The sequence below is a fragment of the Camelus dromedarius genome, chromosome 23 (genome assembly GCF_036321535.1).
Source record: "Camelus dromedarius isolate mCamDro1 chromosome 23, mCamDro1.pat, whole genome shotgun sequence".
Classification (NCBI taxonomy): Eukaryota; Metazoa; Chordata; class Mammalia; order Artiodactyla; family Camelidae; genus Camelus; species Camelus dromedarius.
In genome coordinates, this window is record NC_087458.1 from 8,822,069 (window position 1) to 8,841,833 (window position 19,765).

The window sequence follows — 19,765 nt, forward strand, 5'->3', positions numbered from 1 at the left end:
CTCAGGCACCTGTGATGAAGGGTTTCTGAGTCTGGGAGGAGAAGGTCTAAACACCTGGCTCTGATCGGCAGTTCTTTCTTTTCTCTAATTTTGTGGGGAGCAGGGTACGGGGTCAGGGGGAGTGCCGGCATTCAGTAAAGCTCATTAAACTTAGAAGTGAGGCGTGTCCTTCAGAGCTCCTGTCTGGGGTCAGAAGACCTGAGTTTCTTTATGGCTGTTTTGGTTTCGGGGTGAAAGCGAGTTGCCCTCCTTTCCGATGCCCCAGCCCTCACCTTTCTGGATTTCTCAGAGTTCAGGCTATTTATTCTGGAGACTGTTCCTAAACGTGCTAGAAGACCTCTGGGGAGAGGGCCTGGGGGCAGGCCTGCACTTCCTCCTGGGCTGCGAGCCTGGTGAGGGGCCTCCAGGGTGCCATCCTCACTCCTCTCAGATTGCTCTCTGAAGCCGCGTTTGTAACAGTGGTAAGGAAGAGTGTTAAAGAAAGCGGAGGGGGGCTTTCAGAGCAGAACTAGCAGGGGTGCCTGCCCATCTGCCTGGGGGAGGAGCCATAGGGGAGGGGTCAGCCCCCAGGCGGAACCCCAGGAAAGGCCGAGTGGCGGGAGCTGCAGGGGTGACCCACTGATCGCCCTCCTGGTGGGCACACTGCTGCCTGGGGCGAGGACACCTGTGGGAGCGGGGAGGGAGGAAAACAGCGCCTCAGGCTCTTCATTTGTGGGGAGAGACAGGACCCGGTCCTCCACTGCCTTTAGAATTATCTCAGATAACAGCCCACCTCATTCTCTTCCCCACTCCCCCCCCCCCCCACTGCCTTGGCTAATCCTTTCAAAAATCCCTTCCATTTCTCAAGGATTTCACTCCTTTTCTTTGACCTAAATGCTCAAGACCTTCTGATGAGGCCAGAGGGTGGTAATCCGCCCCAGATCTCCCTTCCCCTCCACCCGAATGGCCCCCAGAGGCCTCTGCTGCCCCCTCCCCTCCTCCAGTGTCTTTCCTCCTGCTCCTGTCCCTTCTCTCCATCCTGTCTCCTCTCCCAGAGGGTCCCGTCACTTCTGTTCCTGACTTTCACTTCCCATCTTTATCCATCTTCCCAGCCTTCTCCTCCATCCTTTCTCTCTCACTGCTCCTTTCCCCTCCCTCCTTTTAGGGAAGGAGGGCTTCCAGCTAAAGATGCCTCCCCTCCCATCTTGTCCCAACCATCTGTGCAGGATGGGATGGTTTTGGAGTGTGCCCTGCCCCTGGAGAGGGGAGCCCTGTGTCATTGGGAGGCTGGCTCAGAAGCCACCAGAGTTTGGAGACAGGCCCACCCCAAATACCTCTCTCCTTTGCTGGACCCCCGCTTCTTTAAAATAAAGGCTTTGGATGGTGATCAAGGCCCTTTCCAGCTCCAGCCTTCAGATTCTCTTTCTAGTTGAACACTCTTCTCTTTCCCTGTCTCGTCTCTGTCTTGTCCTCTGTCTCTCTCATATCACAGTGTCTCCTCAGCCCCTTCCTTCCTCCCAGCAACCTTTTACCGCCCTTCCCACCCTTCCTGCCACCAGCTCTCCCCTCTTCTGCTTGGCTCTCTGTTTTCTGTCTGTGACTCCCTCTTGCCACCCTTTTTTCTATTCTCATTTTGTCTTTGCACGTTGGACCCTCTTTTTCAGCGTCTGGGGACTGTTGGAGACCCAGGTGTTTGCGCCACCTCATCCCTTTGCTCCTGTCGGCCATCGGGAGGCAGGTGCAGGGCCTGAAGCGGGGAAGGGTGGGGCAGAAGATCTCCCTTCCCGGCCTTCCTTCCCCCCAGCCCCCGGGGTCTCGCTCCATCTCTTCCAGCCTTCTCTGGCTTGGTGACTGCCCTCGCTTCTGCTCTCTCTTCTCCATCTCTCGCCCTCTTTCCTTGTATCCTCTGTCTCCTCTCCGAGCTAAGTCCTTGCCGGCCACCTGCCTCCCCTCCCCGCATCGCCCTTCCCTTGCCCATTGAAGCCAGATTGAAATTCAGTTTTTCAGCAGAACCCTCCACCATCCCTGCCACCCCCCCTTTTCTGCTCCCGCCTGTCATACCTGCTACAGCCAGCCCCACTCGGGCTCACCATGCCATTGTCCTTCCCAGAGAACATTCTCAGGGTCCCCTGCCAAGGGCACATTTGCATAAAGTTGTCAGATCAGGCCTGGCCCAGGTGCCTCCGGTTGGCAGGACAGAGGGGCTGGAGGTCCAAATGGGGCAGCAGGGGGAATGTTTCCAGCCACACCTGCCAGTCTTTTTGGTTCAGGAGCTCAGCGTCCTTGTGAGTGGGCCTGGGTTGGCAGGTCACCTCAGAGATCCAGAATTGCCTGTCCTCTGTCCTCTTTTTCCCCCACCATGAACCTAGTAGGAGGAGAGGTGAGGAACTCTGATGGGAAGTTCCTTACAGGCGGAAACAAAGATGCATTGCGTGGGTTCCCTCAGCCACTGTCTTGGTGTCACTAACCTGCAGATCTCCCTCTGCCCTGCAGGGAGGAAATGCCAGGATGGCCCCAGGGACACCAGCAAGGTCTGGCTGAGGCCCCAGGAGAGCAGGAGATGCAGCAGAATCCTAGAACCTCAGAGCTGGAAAGGCCCTCGGGAGCCAAGTACTTCAGCTCCCTCTCGTTACAGTTTAAGGAAACTGAGAGCCACGGTAGAGTGAAGTGACACCTCTCCCCCCACAAAGTGGCGCATTTGGATGGGGCAGAGCCAGGACCAGACAAGCCCACAGCCCTGACTGCTCTGCCCCCCACCCCCACCCCAGCCTGTCCCCGCTGGTGCTGGGCTGGTCCCCTGTCTCTCTCAGGGTCCTGTGCCTGCCTCTTTTGGTGACTGATACATTGGCCCAGACGATCAACTCGTGTGCCCTGTCACCGTGAATACCAGCCCTGCAGCCAGGCCCTGCAGCACCTCTGGTCTGTTCAATGCAGGGAAGCCAGGCCAGATTGTGGTCACTTGTAAAAGCCCATCTGGTCCCTGGAAAGAGTCCCCTTCAGCTGTCCCTACCATACCCCAGCCTTGGAGACAAACACTCGGATGGCTTGGCTAAGCAGGCTGCGGGGAGGGAGGACAGACTGGTTCTTCTGCCTCTGGCTTTGACCTCCTGGGATGAGAAAGGCCCCAGAGTGGTAAGGAGGTGATGGTAGGCGGCCAGAGAGTCAAAGAGGGGGCCATTCGAGGCCCCTGCTGCTCACTGTCTGTTTCACATCAAACTGTGAACCCAAAAGCAAAGTACTTTGATGTGGTAAATGCTGGTGGGCAGCGGAGTAGGGGTGACAATAGTCTCTGAATGTTTAGTAACTTGTCTTTGGGGTGTTCACCTGGTACCCCATCACCAGATCTCTCCTCACAGCCAAGACTGAGGTGACCTGCTGTGAGCAAGTCAGCGCGTCTTTGACTTTCTGAGCTCTGACCCATCACCTGTAAAGGAGGGGCTTATAGTCTCCAAGTCCCATCACGTTTGGACGGTTTTGGATTCTGGGCTGGGCTCTGTATAAGGCAGAATCAACAGACCCCACCCCTCACACCCAGTCAGCTGGGCAGGCATGGCATTTCCCTCTGGGCTGAGGGTCCTGAACCCGCTTCTCTCTCCGCATCGGTATGTCTCTGCTGCCGGCAGCCAGGGTCTCTGTCTTCCCCTCCTGCCCGTCCTCACTCTGCCCGCCCCAGCCAGCTTGCGCGTACACACTCTCTCTCTCTCTCTCTCTTCCTCCCCTGCCTTCTCTCCTCTATCAAAAGTGCAAATCTTCCTTTCTTCTCTCCTCTCCCCTTTGCTGGCCCAGCCCAGAGAATTGCAATCCTCTTTACTCTGTGAGAGAATCCAAGCGTGGGGTGGGGGGGGCCTCTCTGACTGCTGTATTTTTCATAGAGCAGGAAGGGGATGGCTGTGGTGGGGGTACAGGCTGGAGGGGGGGATGTGAGAGCCGGGGGAGGGAGGAAGAGTGGCAGGAGGAACAGTGGAGTGAGGAGAGATTTAGTTCCATCTGAAAGCTGTCGGTGTGTATCAAAGGCATCCCTTTGAACCGGCAGAGATCTGGAGTGCAGAGCGCGGGGACTGCTCCGGCCCAGGGGGTTCATTACTGCTCGTGTGATAAATCCGGGGAGACAGGGCTTGGCCTCCACCACCCCCTTCTCCTGCAGCCTGGATTCCTTGGTGTCTCCTGCGTGTGGCCCCGCTCCCTCTGTGGTTCCGGGCAGGCCTGGCAGGCCAGGCTCTGGGAACACGACCACCAAGGTACATGTGCCAAGACAGAGGGGTGGAAAGGTGCCCGTGGGGGTGCAGAAATGCAGAGGTGCAAGGGGGGGGTGAGTGTGCACCGGTGAACATGTGTGCTTATGTGTGATGGTACATGGGTGTCCACAGGAGTACACAACGTGCATCTGGAATCTGTAAGCATTTCCAGCCTTTCCCAGACAGATATAGAGGTCAATTCCTACTTCTCAGTCAAAAATGAGATTTGACCTCTCTGTTCTCACCAGGCCTTTGTAGGAGCCTGGTCCCCAACCCCGGGGACAGGCCCAGTGGGAACAGGAGGTGTGTTCACCCACAGAGACGGGGACAGGTGGCCTCTCCTGTGCTGTCCTGCACTGAGGACACAGGAGGGAGTTGGAGAGAGAGCAGAGCCGGAAGGCAGGGTCGCCCCGGAAGCTCAGGGTTGAGGAGGAGACGTGGGATGGTGCTGAGACAAGAGGAGGGGGTCCCCTAGTCAGGGCACAGTATCCAAGGGAGATGGAGAGGTGCCAGGGGGCCAGTTTGCACAGTGCCCAGGGCCTGAGCCCCAGGGATGGGGAGAGTGGGAAGACAGCTGTGGCCAAGCTGATGAGATGGCTTTCCAGGGGGGCCAGGTGTGCTGGCTCCAACACTTAGCAGCTGCAAAACTGGAAGGAAGTGCTTATGTCTCTGAACCTTAGAGCCTTGTTAGGGATGATAATAGTACCTACCTCATCGGGTTTTGTGTCCCTTAAGTGAACTAGGCTTGGTGAGGTGCTTGGCACAGTGACTGACACTTTGTAAGAAGGAGCTATTAATTATTACTCCCCCTCCTACTGGTGGACAGTGGTGGCTTAAAAGGGGGTGTTTTGTGATTCACTGAAATCTCTCTAGATGCTCCTGATGGTCCTTCCAGTCTTTGGAACCACTCTCCCCTCCTGGAGGGACATTTACATCAAGCCTTCTCCTGCGGTTGGTGGCGGCACGTGCGGCGAGTCCCCCGTGGCTGTAGAGTACAGGCCAGCCCGGGTCTGAGGAGGGAGCGCTGGCCTCCCCAGGGTAGGGGGCCGTGAACACGGTTAAGATGCACATCTGAGTGTCGAGCGGAGATCAGAAGTAGTAGGTGGGCGCAGAGCTCAGGGGCACCAGGAGTTCGCTGGGGTGGGGGCCGTGAGTCCAGTCCGTCCATCCAGGAAATATTTCTTGGAAATTCCTGTGGGGCAGCGGGGCACCAAGAGCAGGGACTGCAGCCTGAAAGCCTGCACTCCTGCCCATCACGTCGGAGCCTTATGTCCCTTTGTCATAACATGGACGTCATCACTGCCACTGTGCCCTGGGTTAGACCGCGCTGGGAACGGTGTCTATAGGACATCTGCACTGGTGCCTGGCACACAGCCAGCATCTTATAATTGGGAGGTTAAGGAACGTTGCTGGGATTGAAGGGAAAGGAAAGGGAAATCAAGACATCTCTGTGCCCTGAGGGCTCCCAGGAGAGGGAGAGACAGAAACGCACACACGTGAGGAACTTCTAGTCCAAGGCAGGCAGTGATAGGTGCTGCAACCAGAAGCCCAGATGATGCGGGAGGGGACTAGGGAGGGGAACCTTCCAGGTGGAGGCCAAGGAGCCTCTGTAGCGGGTGGTGAGGGCCAGGGTTACCTAGAAGGAAGGAGGTCTCCGGGGTGGGCTGGGAGGAAGCTGACGGGAAACTAGGGTTTCTCCAGCTTTGACCTCTCCTCGTCCTGTGTGAGGAGCCCACAGGTCCCACCCCACAGCACCCTTGTTGCAACCGTCATTTCTCCCCAGGGTCCCTCTGTGCTCCCCTTGCCCTCCCCACCCTGTTCGGCACTTCACCTGCCTGCATACCCTGTCTGCGCCTGCTAGGAATACTGGTGGCAGCACTGGGGGTAGGGGGGCTTCTGGAGTCTAAGGACCACCCCAGCCTCATGGCAATGTGTCTGAAGGACAGGATTGAGCTGGAGAGGCGCCCTGGCCCCCTGTGACCACACTCCCCATCATCTCCCTGCCCTGCTCCCCCCTGTCTCCCAGCGACCCTCAGGTGGCCTGCTTTTCTGCCGTGGCCTGGGCCTCTGGGAATCCACGGCGTCTCTGCGTCACCAGTGTTTTTCTCTCTGCGTCTCTGCCCTGGGCCTCTGTCTTCTTTCCTGGCCTCTTTCTAACCAAGATCCCCTCTTCCCTTCCTGCCTCTCCTCCAGTCTCCTTCCCCGCCTTCGCTCTCCCTCTGCCTGGTGGATGTCTGTCTTTGTCTCCGCTGCTCTGCTCGGTGTCATTGGCGCCTCCGCCAGCCTCCCCATCAGTCTGTATGCATGTGTGTGTGCGCCCGCGTGTGCGAGCTCCCGCGCCCCGTGTACAGCACACTCCTTCGGTGTCTGTCTTCACAATGGCTGCTTGAGAGCTGTGACGGTGTCTGAAGACAGGGAGGCGGTGGGGTGAGAGCAGGCGGGGATTCACTTACACACACACACACACACACACATACACGCTTGGATTTGCACTCATCCCAGGCCCGAGCTGCCAGACAGGCAAGGCAGCTGATATGACACCACTGCTGCTGCTCCAGAGGCTGGTCTGTGGTCACCTTCTGCCTGTGGTCAGGACCTTCCTGACTCCCTTCCCACCTGGCTCCCCAGCCAGCCATTCCCCTGGTTTTATTTCCTAGAGTGGGGTGTGGGCACAGGAAAGGGGCTGGAATTTCACACACCCCATTCTAATGCAGGCTCCAAGGCATGTGTGTGTTCTGATTTGTGTGCGTCCTTTTCAGGCCACAGGTCCTGGTTCTTGATGCCTTCCTGACGTTCCAGGACAGATACCCAGCACCTCTTTTTTGTTTGTAACGCTGCCTCTGCCCTTCCTGTTGTGCCCTGTCTGGTGCCTGCACCTCATTGCTCACCTTCTAAGCTTTTTTTTTTTTTTTCTCAGCCATCCCCATATCCCTTCATCACTCATCCCCACCATTGCATCAGAACTTTCCAGAGTTCTGTTTCCCCTACCTGACCCAGCCCTGCTCCATGCTCCCTCCTTCAGGGAGCCTCCCAGGACTGCTCCTCCTTTCCCTGCAGGGAGAGTCCTGTCCTGTCCCTCCACTCTCCCACCCTGTCTGCCTTTGCTGGAGTCTGTGAGCCTGGCCTGGGGCCCGGGGTGTTCTGCCTTTCCTCGACGGCAGTGCACAGGCAGGACAGTTTTTGCAGGCATTCATTCATTTTCACTCCATCAATCTGCAGACTTATTTGGAACACCTGGCATGTGCCTGGCAGCCAGGCCCTGTGCTGGGTGATGGGGCTGGTGCTCTGAGCGACACAGTCCAGATGCAAGGAGTTTTCCCTGGGCCAGGCAGGGGTGGGCAGTGCAGCGTGGACCTACTGTTGCAGAGGTGGGAAGTGAGTCCAGAGGGCTCTGAGGGCATGCAGGCAAGTCAGGGAAGACTTCCTAGAGGAGATGACTATTTGGATCCCAAGGAGGGCGGGGGGGGGCAGTGTCCTGCCCCGAGGGCAGGCCTGGGCAAGGGCACGGAGACAAGGACAAAAGCCCAGAGTGTGCAAAGTAGAAAGAGGGGGACTTGGTGGTGGCAGGACAGGCTCGGGGCTTTCTCCTAATCGTGATCCAGGTCAGGACAGTCCATCTATCTCAGACATTGTCTTGGCTGCAGGGGCTCTTTTGGGGCCAGCCACTTGCACAGGCTCAGCACCTGCCCCTTTCCACTGCGTTGAATTCCCAAGATCCTTCATTTCCCCTCTTCCCTGGACCTTCTTTGGGGTTGTTGCTTCCATCCCCCGGTCTCCAGACTAAACGGCCTCACCCAGGCCCACACCAGGAGGGCGTCGTGCTTCACCATCCCCAGGATGATGGATGCTCTCTGCCGCGTCACTGCTCAAGTTTCTGCCGGTCCCCCGATGATCTAACTGCCCAGGATAAAAAAGGTCGTAGCTACCACTCAGTGGGCACGTGCAGGGGAATGTCACACACCCCATCCCATTTAGCTCCCCAGCAGTCCAGTGTAGGCATCATCAGTCCCCCCCCCCCCAGTTTACCACTGAGGAAAGTGGGGCTTAGAGAGTCACTCAGCCACGGTCACACTGGTAGGAAGCGTCGGAGTCACTGTGCATGCCTAAGTCTGTCTCCTAAACCTCTGTTCTTAGAAGGGACCTTTGCAGTCCTCAGTCCAGACTTGTCATTGTACAGGTGAGCACACGGAGGAGGCCAGGATGGGGCAGTGACACGCCCAAGGTCACATCGGTCCTCCATCCCTCTGGCGAGATGCCATCTCTGACTCTCAAGGCTTCCCACCTCAGTCCTGCTGCAGGGCGAGCTGCCTCCTTGCTCCCACAGGACAAGGAGCCTGCTTCTCTCTGTCCTCGGGAGACTTTGACAGGAGACCAAGGTGTCCAGGACCCGCACAGGAAAGCTGTGAATGTAAATTCCATCTCTGAGCCAGAGCTCACAGGCCACTCTGCTCCAGAGCCCTTGGCTTGGGCTCCGGGGGCCGTGGGAAGGAGAAACGTGAGCGTAGAGAGTTTGCAGCATGTAGCTGCACTAGAGAAATGCGCAATGATATGAATAAATTTGAATAATAATGAGGGCAATGCCTGAATTAATAATGCTGGCCGCTCACCTGACCCATCCCCTCCCCCAGGATCTCAGCACCTGCCACCCATCCCAGGAACAGAGGCGAGCCTTATCCTTTCCTTCTTTAGAAGTCATGGATGGGGTGTTGGGTCAAGCACAGTGGGGGAGATGCTCACACAGTGTTGGGGAAAGGGGCACTGTTTCTAACTTCCTGACCCCCTGCAGACCCAAAGAGCTGGATTTGCACACTTAACCAAACAGGGCTGCCTCATTGTATTAAATCGTATGCTGGCTATCAGTCTGCTCCTAGCCTTGGTCCCCTTTATGTTCACCAACCAATGTGGATGTCAGATGTCCAGGGCGATTCCGAGGGAAGAGAGAGCATGGCCCTTGGTCTTGAGAAGAGGTTTCCATTCTGGTGGAACAGATAGAGCAATCAGCCCCACCCACCAGCTGCCCTCTACCCCATGACAAACAAAAGCATGAGCACAGACCCTGATGGTTTGGGACAGGAAATCCCAAGGATAGAGCTGTGATGGCAGGGCTGAAAGGTGGGACAAGCTGTGTTTGCCTAAGGATCTGCTCAAGTTCCTGCCGGTCCCCCGATGATCTAACTGCCCAGGATAAAAAAGATCAATCTAGGAGGACTTCCTGGAAGGGGGAAATGTGGGCCGGGTTTGGAGAGAAGGGGAAATATGGAGGAGGAGGAGGAGGAAGAAGAGTGAGGACAAGAAGACTAGGGTTCTGTTTCTAGTGACTTAGAGGGAGGTCTTGGAATGGGGAGGGACAAGTTCCGTTGGCTTACACACAGGAGTGATGGAGGATCAGGGAACTTTTGGAAGGCTGGGTTTGAAAGAGTTGGATGTGGGGATTATGGGAGCTGAGGAGGGAAAGAAGGGGGAGGAATCTCCTGAGTTCCAGGGAAAACTGATTTTGGTTACAGCGTGTGACAGATTGGGGACGTGCGTGGGAAGCCCCAGACCTCTCCCCGTGCTGTCCCGCAGCCCCTCCGTCTCCCGTCCTCTTCCCTGTAGTCCAGCCCAGGGAACCGATGGTCACAGCATGGTACCCAGAACTGCCCCCCCACCAGGCCAACCCGTGCTGGGTGGGGTGGGTGGGTGGGAGCGGTGGAGGGGTGAAGAAACCTGCAGTCCAATTCCCTGCTCCATTTAGGCCCCACAATTAAAGGCAATTACTCTGCAGCTCTCTAATCAAATGCTCCCGGCCGAGCTGCCAGCCAGGCAGCCATGTGTGGCTCCCGCAGCCAGAGGGCGAGTGGAACCCGGTCACGTGGCCTCTCAGCTCCCACGGTGCGGGGCGGGAGGCGGGCGTGGGCAGGTGTGTCCCTGTGTACGCACTCATGCCTCCAGAGCTTGGCAGCAAGGGTGCACACACGAAACAGGGAAAGTGTGCAGAGGTGGGCTCAGAGCCACTTTGTCTGGGACCCAGGAAGCTTATACACACACTGTGGATGTGCCTGTCCCTGGAATCTGCCTTTGGGCACTTGCTGGGTGCGTTCATGGGGGAATTGTACCTGGCATGGTGGCACACGTGTGTCACCTCACATGGGCTCATGTATGCACGTCCAAGTAGGGGGATGGTGGTCTACGCCTGTCTCAAGGATGGAGGCGGACCACAGCATCCCCAGCAGGACTTGTTACCGATGCATCACCCGCTGACGTGGGTGTCGGGCAGGGGAGCGCGGGGGAGGTGGTTGAGCAAGAGCCCGGGACCCGAGGTGCGGAAGTTCTATCCTTAACTCACTGGGTGCCCTCAGGAAGGTGACACTTCTCCCTGGGCTCCAATATCCTCTTCTGTAAAATGAGAGGGTCGGGCTAGTCTGGTGTCTACAGACTTTACATAACACTGCACCACTTTCTCTGATCGCGCGCCTGAAGCCCATCCCTTGGGCCACCCCAGCAAGCGGGAGGAATCAAGGGCTGGCACGTGGCATCTTGGAGGGAAGGGGTTGGGGCTGCAGTGGGGCCAGGACTGGACTCTCACCCATCGTCTGGTGGGAGTGGGAGCCCGGGAGGCGTGGCCTATGGGTGGAGCCCTGTCCTCAGGCAACCCCTCACCCAGGGCCGGCTTTGGCTTTGCCAGGGACCCAGACCCGCTTCAGCCAGGAGCCAGCCGACCAGACCGTGGTGGCCGGACAGCGGGCCGTGCTGCCCTGCGTGCTGCTCAACTACTCCGGGATCGTGCAATGGACCAAGGACGGGCTGGCGCTGGGCATGGGCCAGGGCCTCAAAGGTGAGTGGGGCCGCCAGCCAGCCCAGCCTCCAGACTCTCCCCTGTCTGCATCCCTCCCCAACCAACAAAGACTCCTGGACCCCCTCACCCCGTCCCACACCGCGCTCCAGCCTCCCCTCTGCCATTTGTGTGTGTGTCCATCTCTCCCTCTCCTCCTGAGCTCTGTCTCCACTGCTTTCCAAACCCCACAGCTCCACCTTTCCTCCTGGCTGTGGACTGGCTCATGAAAGGCCAGCGGGAAGCCTGAGAGATCAAGGGAAACCCAGAGACCTTTACGTAAGAGACTTGCAGGCAGACAGGCAAAGCAGGAGGGGCTAGAAGACCCCAAGCCCCCTGCTTTTGCAGGAGGAGGACACAGGCAACTTCTCCATCCTGCAAGTGTCTCCTGCCAGGCTGGCTTTTCTCCAGCCTCTCTCCTGCCCCCCGCCCAGGCTGTGTCTGCTCAGTGGCCAAAAACTCATTTTAATATCAGCCTGAGCACTTAGTTTTTATTCATCCAACAAGCCTTTCTTAAGCACTGTGGAGCCACTGCTGAAACAAACATCATGACTCAAGAGGGAAGAAAACCCTATATTCCAGAGCAAGTAAAGGTAGCTGTGGAAAGGCCGCCGGGCAGAGAGGACAGGGAATCAGGACACCTGGGTACTGGTCCTGCCTCTGCCACCTCCCATCTGGGCGACCTTAGAAAAGCCACCTCACCTCTCTGGGCCTTAATTTACTCCTGTGTGAAACAGGCACGAGTCACAGGTCCGCCTGCCTGATCAAGGTGTTGGTGAGGTTTGATCCAAATGAGAGAAAGTGCCTCGTGAGAACAGTGTTCACTGTAAGGCGGTGTGATGATAAAAGCAGGGGGGAGATTGTCTATTTTTCTTCTTCTTCTTGTTCCGGGGGCTGAGATTATTATTTGCTGTGGGCTCCGTGTCTCAGTACAGGTGGGGGAAATTTGTCTGTATAGAGCAATCCGTACGAAGGAAAGAGATGGGGCTGGTGGATCTACTGATGATAGAAACAGAAAGAAACTGGGAGAGAGAGAGATCAATAGATATGGAGTGAGAAGAATCAATAGCCTCTGGACAGAGGGAGCTGGTGGGAGGGAGCTGGTGCCGGGACCACGAGAGAGGGGCACTAGAGAGGGGCACGGAGGAGTGGAAAGAGGGGCGCGGGAGGGAGGATGGAGAGGCCAGAGGCTCGGAGGTGCGCCCACTGTAGCCACGGCTTCTGCAGGGGACTGACTCAGTTTAGGGGCTCCTTTGGGGGGTTGGCAGGACCCTCCCTGGGTGAGTGAGGGTGAGACCGTAGCTTGCCCTGGGCTTCCCTCTGGCCCCAGTGAGCTCATGTCTGTGCTGCGATGGCCTGTATTTCCTAGCGCCCACACACCCTCCCCCTCCCTCTCCGTTTTTCCCTGCTGTCTGCCTTTTTTTCCCCTTTCTTTCCTATTATTATGAGAGACATTTGTCTGCAAACAGCTTCGGAGATTTCATCTGCTCCTGCTCAACTCCCTCTTCCGCTCTCCCCCGTCGCTCCTCCTGCTTTATGGCTCCCAGCCTCACTGTGGGAGGTTGTGGCATCGCGGTGTCTGCGTGGGGACCTCATCCTCGTCAAGGGCCCGTGGGGTCCCAGGAGCTGGTGGAGGGAGGAGTGCGGGCCCCGGGGTGGGATGCGGACCCTGACGTGGGAAGAGGGTGCGCCCTTGGGGGCTGGGTGGTCCAGGCTGATTCCCTAGCTCGCCCTCTCTGTTCCTGCAGCCTGGCCGAGGTACCGGGTCGTGGGCTCCGCGGACGCCGGGCAGCACAACCTGGAGATCGCAGATGCGGAGCTCTCTGACGACGCCTCTTATGAGTGCCAGGCCACGGAGGCCGCCCTGCGCTCCCGGCGAGCCAAGCTCACCGTGCTCAGTAATGACCCCCGCCTCCTGCAGGGCCCCCAGCCTCCTCCTGTCTCTTTCTGTTGGTGCCCTGGCTGTCCCCGCTTCTCCAGTTTTCTCTTTCATTTCCCAGCCTCTCTCTCTCTGTTCCTGGCTTCCTGTCTGCCCCTACTATCTCCCTAGCTTTCCCTCCCCAGATCCTGTAAACTTCTCCCAAAGCCAAGTCCAGACAGATGAGAGCAAGACGGGCACGTGGGCGCGCACTGGTGGGACACGTGGGGTGTGTGAGCTCTGGCATCCTCTCGGCCCCAGCCTGTGCCCAGGTCGCAGGGACTGGGCTCCGCCTTGTGGCCATAGGCGCTCCCCACCAGAGTGGAGGCGAGTTGGGGTGATGGACACCCTGGCCTCTCCCAGCAGATGGACTTGTCGGTGAGAAGGCGACTCCCTTCCTCTCCCCCTCTGCTGCCTCGGAGCCCAAGAAACTGCCCCCTTGGCTCCTTTTCCTCCATACTCAGCCCCTCCTCCTCTTCGCTGCCTCCTTTCCACCCTCGGCACTCATCCCTCCTCCTTGGCTTCACCTCAGGCCTCCTCAGGGAACAGGGGAGCAGGACTGGAAGGAATGGGCCTTGAGGGCTGAGAACTGAGGAGGGGGTGGGGCGGGGGCCTCTGGAGGAAGCCTTGCCCCCAGCTGCCACCCATGGGGCACAGAGCAGATGTCCCTCTATGGTAACACCCTGGGCCATTTGCATAATGAGGGGATTCTGTCCTGCACACAGTACAGGAATGAGGCCAGCTCTGACCCGCCCCCCCCCCCCACCTCCCTGGCGGTACCTCCAGCGCCATCCGTCTTTCTGTCTCCCTCCAGCTCTGGTGCCTGGCTGGCCCCTGCTTCTGCTGTGCTCTGTCTCCGGCTTGGCTCTGCCTGCCTGTGACCCTCCTTCCCTTCTGTCTTCACCTCTGCCCCTTTCCTTTTTCCTGCCTCCATCTGATCTCTCTTGCTCCCTCTCTTTTTCTCTCCCCAACCCTGAAATCCTTGAAGTGGGGGACGCTCCCTGGAGGGGTGGGAGGAAGGGGAGGGGCCCTGAGACAAGTGAGATGAATGAGTTTGGGCACAAGGAAGGTGTTTACATGGGGGAGAAGGGGGAGAATGGGACAGGTCGCCTGCGGGTGACCTGGGAGTCAGGAGACCTGGGCTGTCTTGGCATCACGACCCTGAAGCGGCCATGACCTGCGGACAGCAGCGTCCTCGGTCACGTGGTATAGTGATGCCAGCCTTTTCTTAGCAACTGCCGCTTTGCTGCTCCCTGAGCAGGGAGGTGTAAACCGTGAAGGTCTGGACAGATGTGAGGTGTCAGGACAAGTGAGGACTGGAGGGACCGATAGCCAGTGTCTCTGGATGTACAGGCCCTGCGGGACTAGCACTCAAGGCTGCTGGATGACACGCTTTTCCTCTCCGGTGGGGACAAAATGGGCAGAATTAGCAGGGAGCAGGATGGAGTTGAGGGAACAGGAGTTAGCTGACCGCCGGGGGTAGGCAGGGGATGCCAAGACATCAACTTCTGTCCCTCGCTGAAGAGGGTATGAGCCCCCGTGCTGGACCAGGCATTCTGAGGGAACATGAGGTTCTTAAGAGACCTTCTCTCTGCTTTTCCCCCCTCCCTAACTGCCTCGGCGTGGGTCCTGGAAGGTGTACTTCTGGACTGGAGAACAGCTGTCCCGTGAGGGGTCGCTGATACTCCTCTCCCTTCCCGCTCTTAGCCCGGCACAGAGATGGAGAAATAGAGATGAGTGCAGGCCGACCAAGCCCCTGGATAGTACAGGAACAAGGATTTATCATGGCATCCGGTGGCTTGATTCAATCAAAGAAGGCTTCCTGGCAGAGGAGAACATCAATGGGAACCCTAGATGGAGGAGTACCTGGTTAAAAAAGCTTGCAAGTCAGTGAGGGAGAACCACATGACAGGGGAGCTGACTGGTTTGTTTGGAGGGCACACGGTTGGTGTTGAGGATGTGAGCCTTTGGAGTCTGGACTATTTGGGCAGATGAGGGGAGCCGAAGGAGCCCTGAGAGCATGAGATGAACGATTAGCCCGGCTCCTCCTTTCCCCTCACTCTTCCTCCCCCAACCTTGTCCCTCTGGAACTCTCCAGCTCCCTGCCTCTTGCAGCCACATGGATGCCAGAAGGCGGCAGGGCATTTTGTGGCGCCTCCCTGCTTACCTGCTTGCACACAGCCTTGGTCCGTGGCAGCCAGGGGCCCAGAGACTAGACAGGGCAGAGTGGAGAGTGGGCTGTGCTCAGTGCCTGGAACCAGGCTCCCTGCCCTCGGCCAACCTCTCAACCTCCCCCCCATCTGCAGCCACGCCCCTCCATGGTCCAGCCCCCACCCCAGACCAACCCCGGCCTCAGAGCAGCTGCCTCCCACCCTCGCAGAGGCAGAGGCAGACGTAATATAGATCTGCAGGCCTCCAGCTTGCTCATTATTTACAGCAATAACCACTTGAGTGCGGAGGTGACGAGCGTGGCTCGGGGTCAGCGGGCCTGGTTCACTTCCCAGCACGGCTGTTTCAGTGACTCCTGTGTCTGAGCACATCTGCCTGACCTCCCTGGGCCTCGGTGCCTTATCTGTCAATGGGGGTGGGTGGTATTTACCATGAAAGGATTCATGAGATAGCCTTGGTGGTGAGGAGTCAATGAAGTCATGCACACGAGGCACGAGCTGACACGTGGTGAGCGTTCAGTGAAGGTGGAGATGCTGTCGATCACGTTACAGTTTACAGTTGGCTTCACATCCTCGATCTGGTTTTGCCGTCACGGTAACGACACTGGGGAACAGATGTCAGTGTGCTTCCTGAAATTTTACAAACAAGGAAACTGAGGCCACAGACACATGGATATACTGATGTACAAATTTAAGTCACGGATCATAAACATGCTCATAAACTATACGTGGACACATGCCATCTGCGCGTGGCAGTGATGGCTGAGCAAACAACGCCCAGCCTTATTTTCCTTTGCCCCAGATGCCAAGAGAAAGGTGGGCTAGTGAACAAAGGGTGAAGGGCAGCGTTCCAAGGGAGGGGAGAACCAATGGGCGGGGAGGTCTTCCCCTCGGAAGCTGGACGCGGTGCCTCCCCTGCAGAAGCCCAGGGCCTCTGCCCATCCAGGACTGTCCTCCTGGGGTGTGGCGGCAGGACGTGACCTTGGAGAGGCCCACACAGACCAGGAGATCCTGAATGGCAGCTCTTTATCCATTTCTCTCCACCTTCCTCTCCTCACCCCATTTCCAAATCTGCACCCATCAGCCTGGGAACCAAATACACCAGCGAGCGAAGAGGAAGAGCCCAGGGTTCAGGGGTCACTCCCCAGCCGGGCGGGAGCAGAGGCGCTGCTGGCTCTTTTCCGAGCAGTAAAGTGGACACGCTGCACACGTCACACGTGCCCTGCCCGTGACAGTCCGCGTACAGCACCTCATCTGGCCTTCGTGAGGGCCCCAGGCACGGGCATCGTACGCCTCTGTTGAAGAAACTCCGACTTGAGGGCCTCACCCAAGATCACATGATGCATCACTAAAGGTGCCAGGACCTAACACCAGGGCAGCCCGATCCTGACTCTCGTGCGTACCCCCCTCTCCCACTCTGCACGCACGAGGTGAGCAGAGCGCTGGGACAGGCTGCAAGTGGTTCCTTCCTCCTGGAAACCCCAGCGTGGAGAGAGACCATCACTTCACAGACTCCAGGACAGCCCTACCCACCACTCGACTCAGAGGCCTCCCGGGGTCTCCTCTCAAGGGCTCCCTCAGAGAGCCCCCTGTGAGTCTCTGGGCCTTTCCCAGCAAAAAGCAAACAAAACCCTTTCACATGGCCAGCCTGAGGAAAACAAGGTAGACCAGAACTCAAAATTATAATCAAAATCCTTCTGCCTTATCTCATCAGTTATTTAGTAATTCAGCTAATGTCCCCAAGGACATGCCATCCACCACCATCTGCACTAGACCTTGGAGCTTTAAGAGAAAATGAGCAGCCCCTGGCCTCGGGGAACTTGCATTCTGGCTCCCTGGGCATTCAGGAGCCTGTGGGGCCAGTCCAGAGGGAGGCTCGCCATTTCCTCGTCTCAGACATCCGACTGGTCAGTTCCCAGATTTAGCAGGGGCCTACTTTGGCCACATTCTAGGCACTGGAGACGGAATATTAGCGAGACAGGGTCCCTGCTTTTCCATGGATGACAGTTTTGTTAGAGAGGGGGGCACAGATAATCATAAGTAACCCACATACAAGGTCGATGGTGTTCGGAGCTCCGAGTTCCCCTGGGAACCACCGAGGGGGTGGTTGAGGGGGACATGGCAGGAGAGGCCCCGCGCAGCGGCTGGGATGTGAACAGGATGGACAGTGGTTCAGCAGAAGCTCTGAGAAGAGCAGCAGAAACAAGACAAGGAGGTGGGAAAGCACAGGCCTTGGCCTGGTGAGCCCTGGACAGCAGGCTGAGATGCTCTGCAGCTTGTGCCCGGGGAGGCTGGTAGACATGGAAGGTGTCTGAGAAGGGAGGAGGCACAGTCTTAGCGGCGCTAGAAGGAAAATAGCCTGCCAGCAGGGATGGGTGGGTTCGGGCCAGCAGGGGCTGAAGGCAGGGAGTCCACGTGGGACGTTGCTATAATAGACCCGCTCCGTCCGGCTGCCCCCGACAGGAGGGAGGGGATGTAAGAAGCTCTGAGGAGCTAGCCACCTTTCTGTGCCAGGCCCCTCAGGCCACAGGAGCGACAGATACGGTGATCATAAGTTAGGGGGTGAGGATGGCACTGCCCCGCCAAGCGGTGGACATGCAGTCGGAGGGATCCCTCCAGGGGCAGGGGTTTTGGTCATCAGGACAGTGTTGGCTGCACCCTGGACTGACTTTGCTCTCCCCCACAGTCCCCCCGGAGGACACCAGGATTGATGGCGGTCCTGTGATTCTGCTGCAGGCGGGCACACCCCACAACCTCACGTGCCGCGCCTTCAACGCCAAGCCTGCTGCCACCATCATCTGGTTCCGGGACGGGACACAGCAGGAGGGGGCTGTAGCCAGCACGGTGAGACCCTGCCTGCTCCCCCAGCCCCTCCTGGGCCTCATCTCAGGTCACCTTTCCTTTCCCCTATGGATGGACTCAGGGGTCACTGATGGGAAAGGAGGCCCTAGAGGTCATCAGGTCCAATCCTCCCAATAAACAGTTGAGAAAATTGAGGTTCAGAGAGGAGAAGTGAATTCCCAGGTTCACAGTGCCCTTCAGTACTTGGCAGAGACTAAGAATAATAGTGACAAGAACTACACTGATTAAGCACCTACTGTGTACCAGGCACTGTGCATGCTAAGCCCGTTATGGACAGTCTCTCTTAATCCTTATGGGAGCTTCATAAATGAGCTTATTTCCAACTCACCAAGAGTAAACCAATGGTCAGAGAGGTTGAGTGACTTGCCCGAGGTCACACAGCTGACCTGCATCACAGCTGGTTTCTACCCAGGTCAGAACGTGGTCTCTCTCTGCTGAGCCCCTCGACCTTCTTCCCCCAGCCCCTAGTTGGTACATGATCCCAGTCGGCACGACTGAGAGGTCGGTGAGGCAGGGATCATGTGTACATCATAGAGATGAGGAACCTCTAGCTGAGAAAGACATCAGGTCACTTGCCCAGGACCACACGGCGAAGTTGACTGCAGAGCTGGAATTAGAATTCAGATCACCTGTTTGGAGTTCCTCCTGCCCCTGCCCACAGCGGACAAATACATGTGCACCCAGCACTTTGCTGGGTGCTGCAGGAGACCCTGCTCATTGAGGGGAGAGACGGCTCACCTGGGTGCCTTGGAGTGTGGCCCCAGGGAGTACCTACAGTAGCTCTGCATGACCTTGGACCATTCACGCCTCGCTGGCCTTAGTGTCACCATTCGACAAACGAGAATTTGGCCTCGGTGGTGCTTAACCTTTTCACCACCAAGAACTGTGTTATTTTTCTCCTCTAGGGCTACACGTTTTGAAATATTTTGGCAACCAAACAAGCTGATTTGTTAATGGTCATTTGTCATCCACCCTCTTTTTTAAATTAATTAAAGGCGATGGGGCTTCGAAGCAGGCCGAGGGGGCTGGTGTTCCTGCACCAGGCTGGTACTGTTCCAGTACCGCATCAGATCCAGCAAGGATGCGTGTGTGGCTGTCAAATCGTGAGGCTCTACTTTGCCTGATAGTCTGGCTTCCCTTAGGCAGCGTGCAGTACAGAAACCAGCCCAAGGGTCCCTGTGACCATCCCCAGGGACCTCAGGTTGGATCTCACTGAGCCAGTGAGTCCCTTCCGTGCCCTCAAGGAGTTTACAGTCTAGCAGGAGAGACCCAGCACTGAAGCACACACGGTGCCTAAGAGACAAGGCCAGATGTGCACAGGTCGCTGTGCAGGACAGACTGGCTGCGAGGGGCACAAGTTCAGGCTGGGAGAGAGTCCTGAGAGCAAAAGCAGACTTGCCAGAAGAGGAGGGACTCGGGCTGGACTCAGAGAATTCCAGGAATGAGGCTCAAAGCCATAGGGAAAACTGTACAACACAGAGAGTGAACTCTAACGTAAATGCGGAGTTTAGTGAGTAGTAACGTATCAGTATGGTACATGAGTTGTAACACCTGTATTACACTCATGCATCATATTAATTAATAATTAGGGAAACCGTGGGGTAAGGGAGGTGGCTATATGGGAACTCATTATATTTTCTATTCAATTTTTCTGTCAATTTAAAATTTCTCTTAAAAATATAGTGCATTAATTGAAAACCAAACTGAACCCAACCTGGGGAGGAGGCAGGGGCTGGGGGAGGGGCTGAGCTTCAGGTTTAAAGCCCCCTCCAGCAAGCCCGGCTCCAACTGG

General features: G+C 57.2%; 1 protein-coding gene across 2 annotated transcripts in view; it reads left to right on the forward strand.

The window, feature by feature from the left end:
* Nucleotides 1–19,765, forward strand: part of KIRREL1 (kirre like nephrin family adhesion molecule 1) — a 98,041-nt gene that overhangs the window by 65,474 nt on the left and 12,802 nt on the right. For both annotated transcript variants that reach the window (XM_031436012.2, XM_031436013.2), the window contains exons 2-4: nt 10,879–11,028; nt 12,774–12,923; nt 17,798–17,955. In XM_031436012.2, coding sequence (XP_031291872.2) covers nt 10,879–11,028; nt 12,774–12,923; nt 17,798–17,955 — 458 coding nt within the window. The remainder of the gene's footprint in view (nt 1–10,878; nt 11,029–12,773; nt 12,924–17,797; nt 17,956–19,765) is intronic.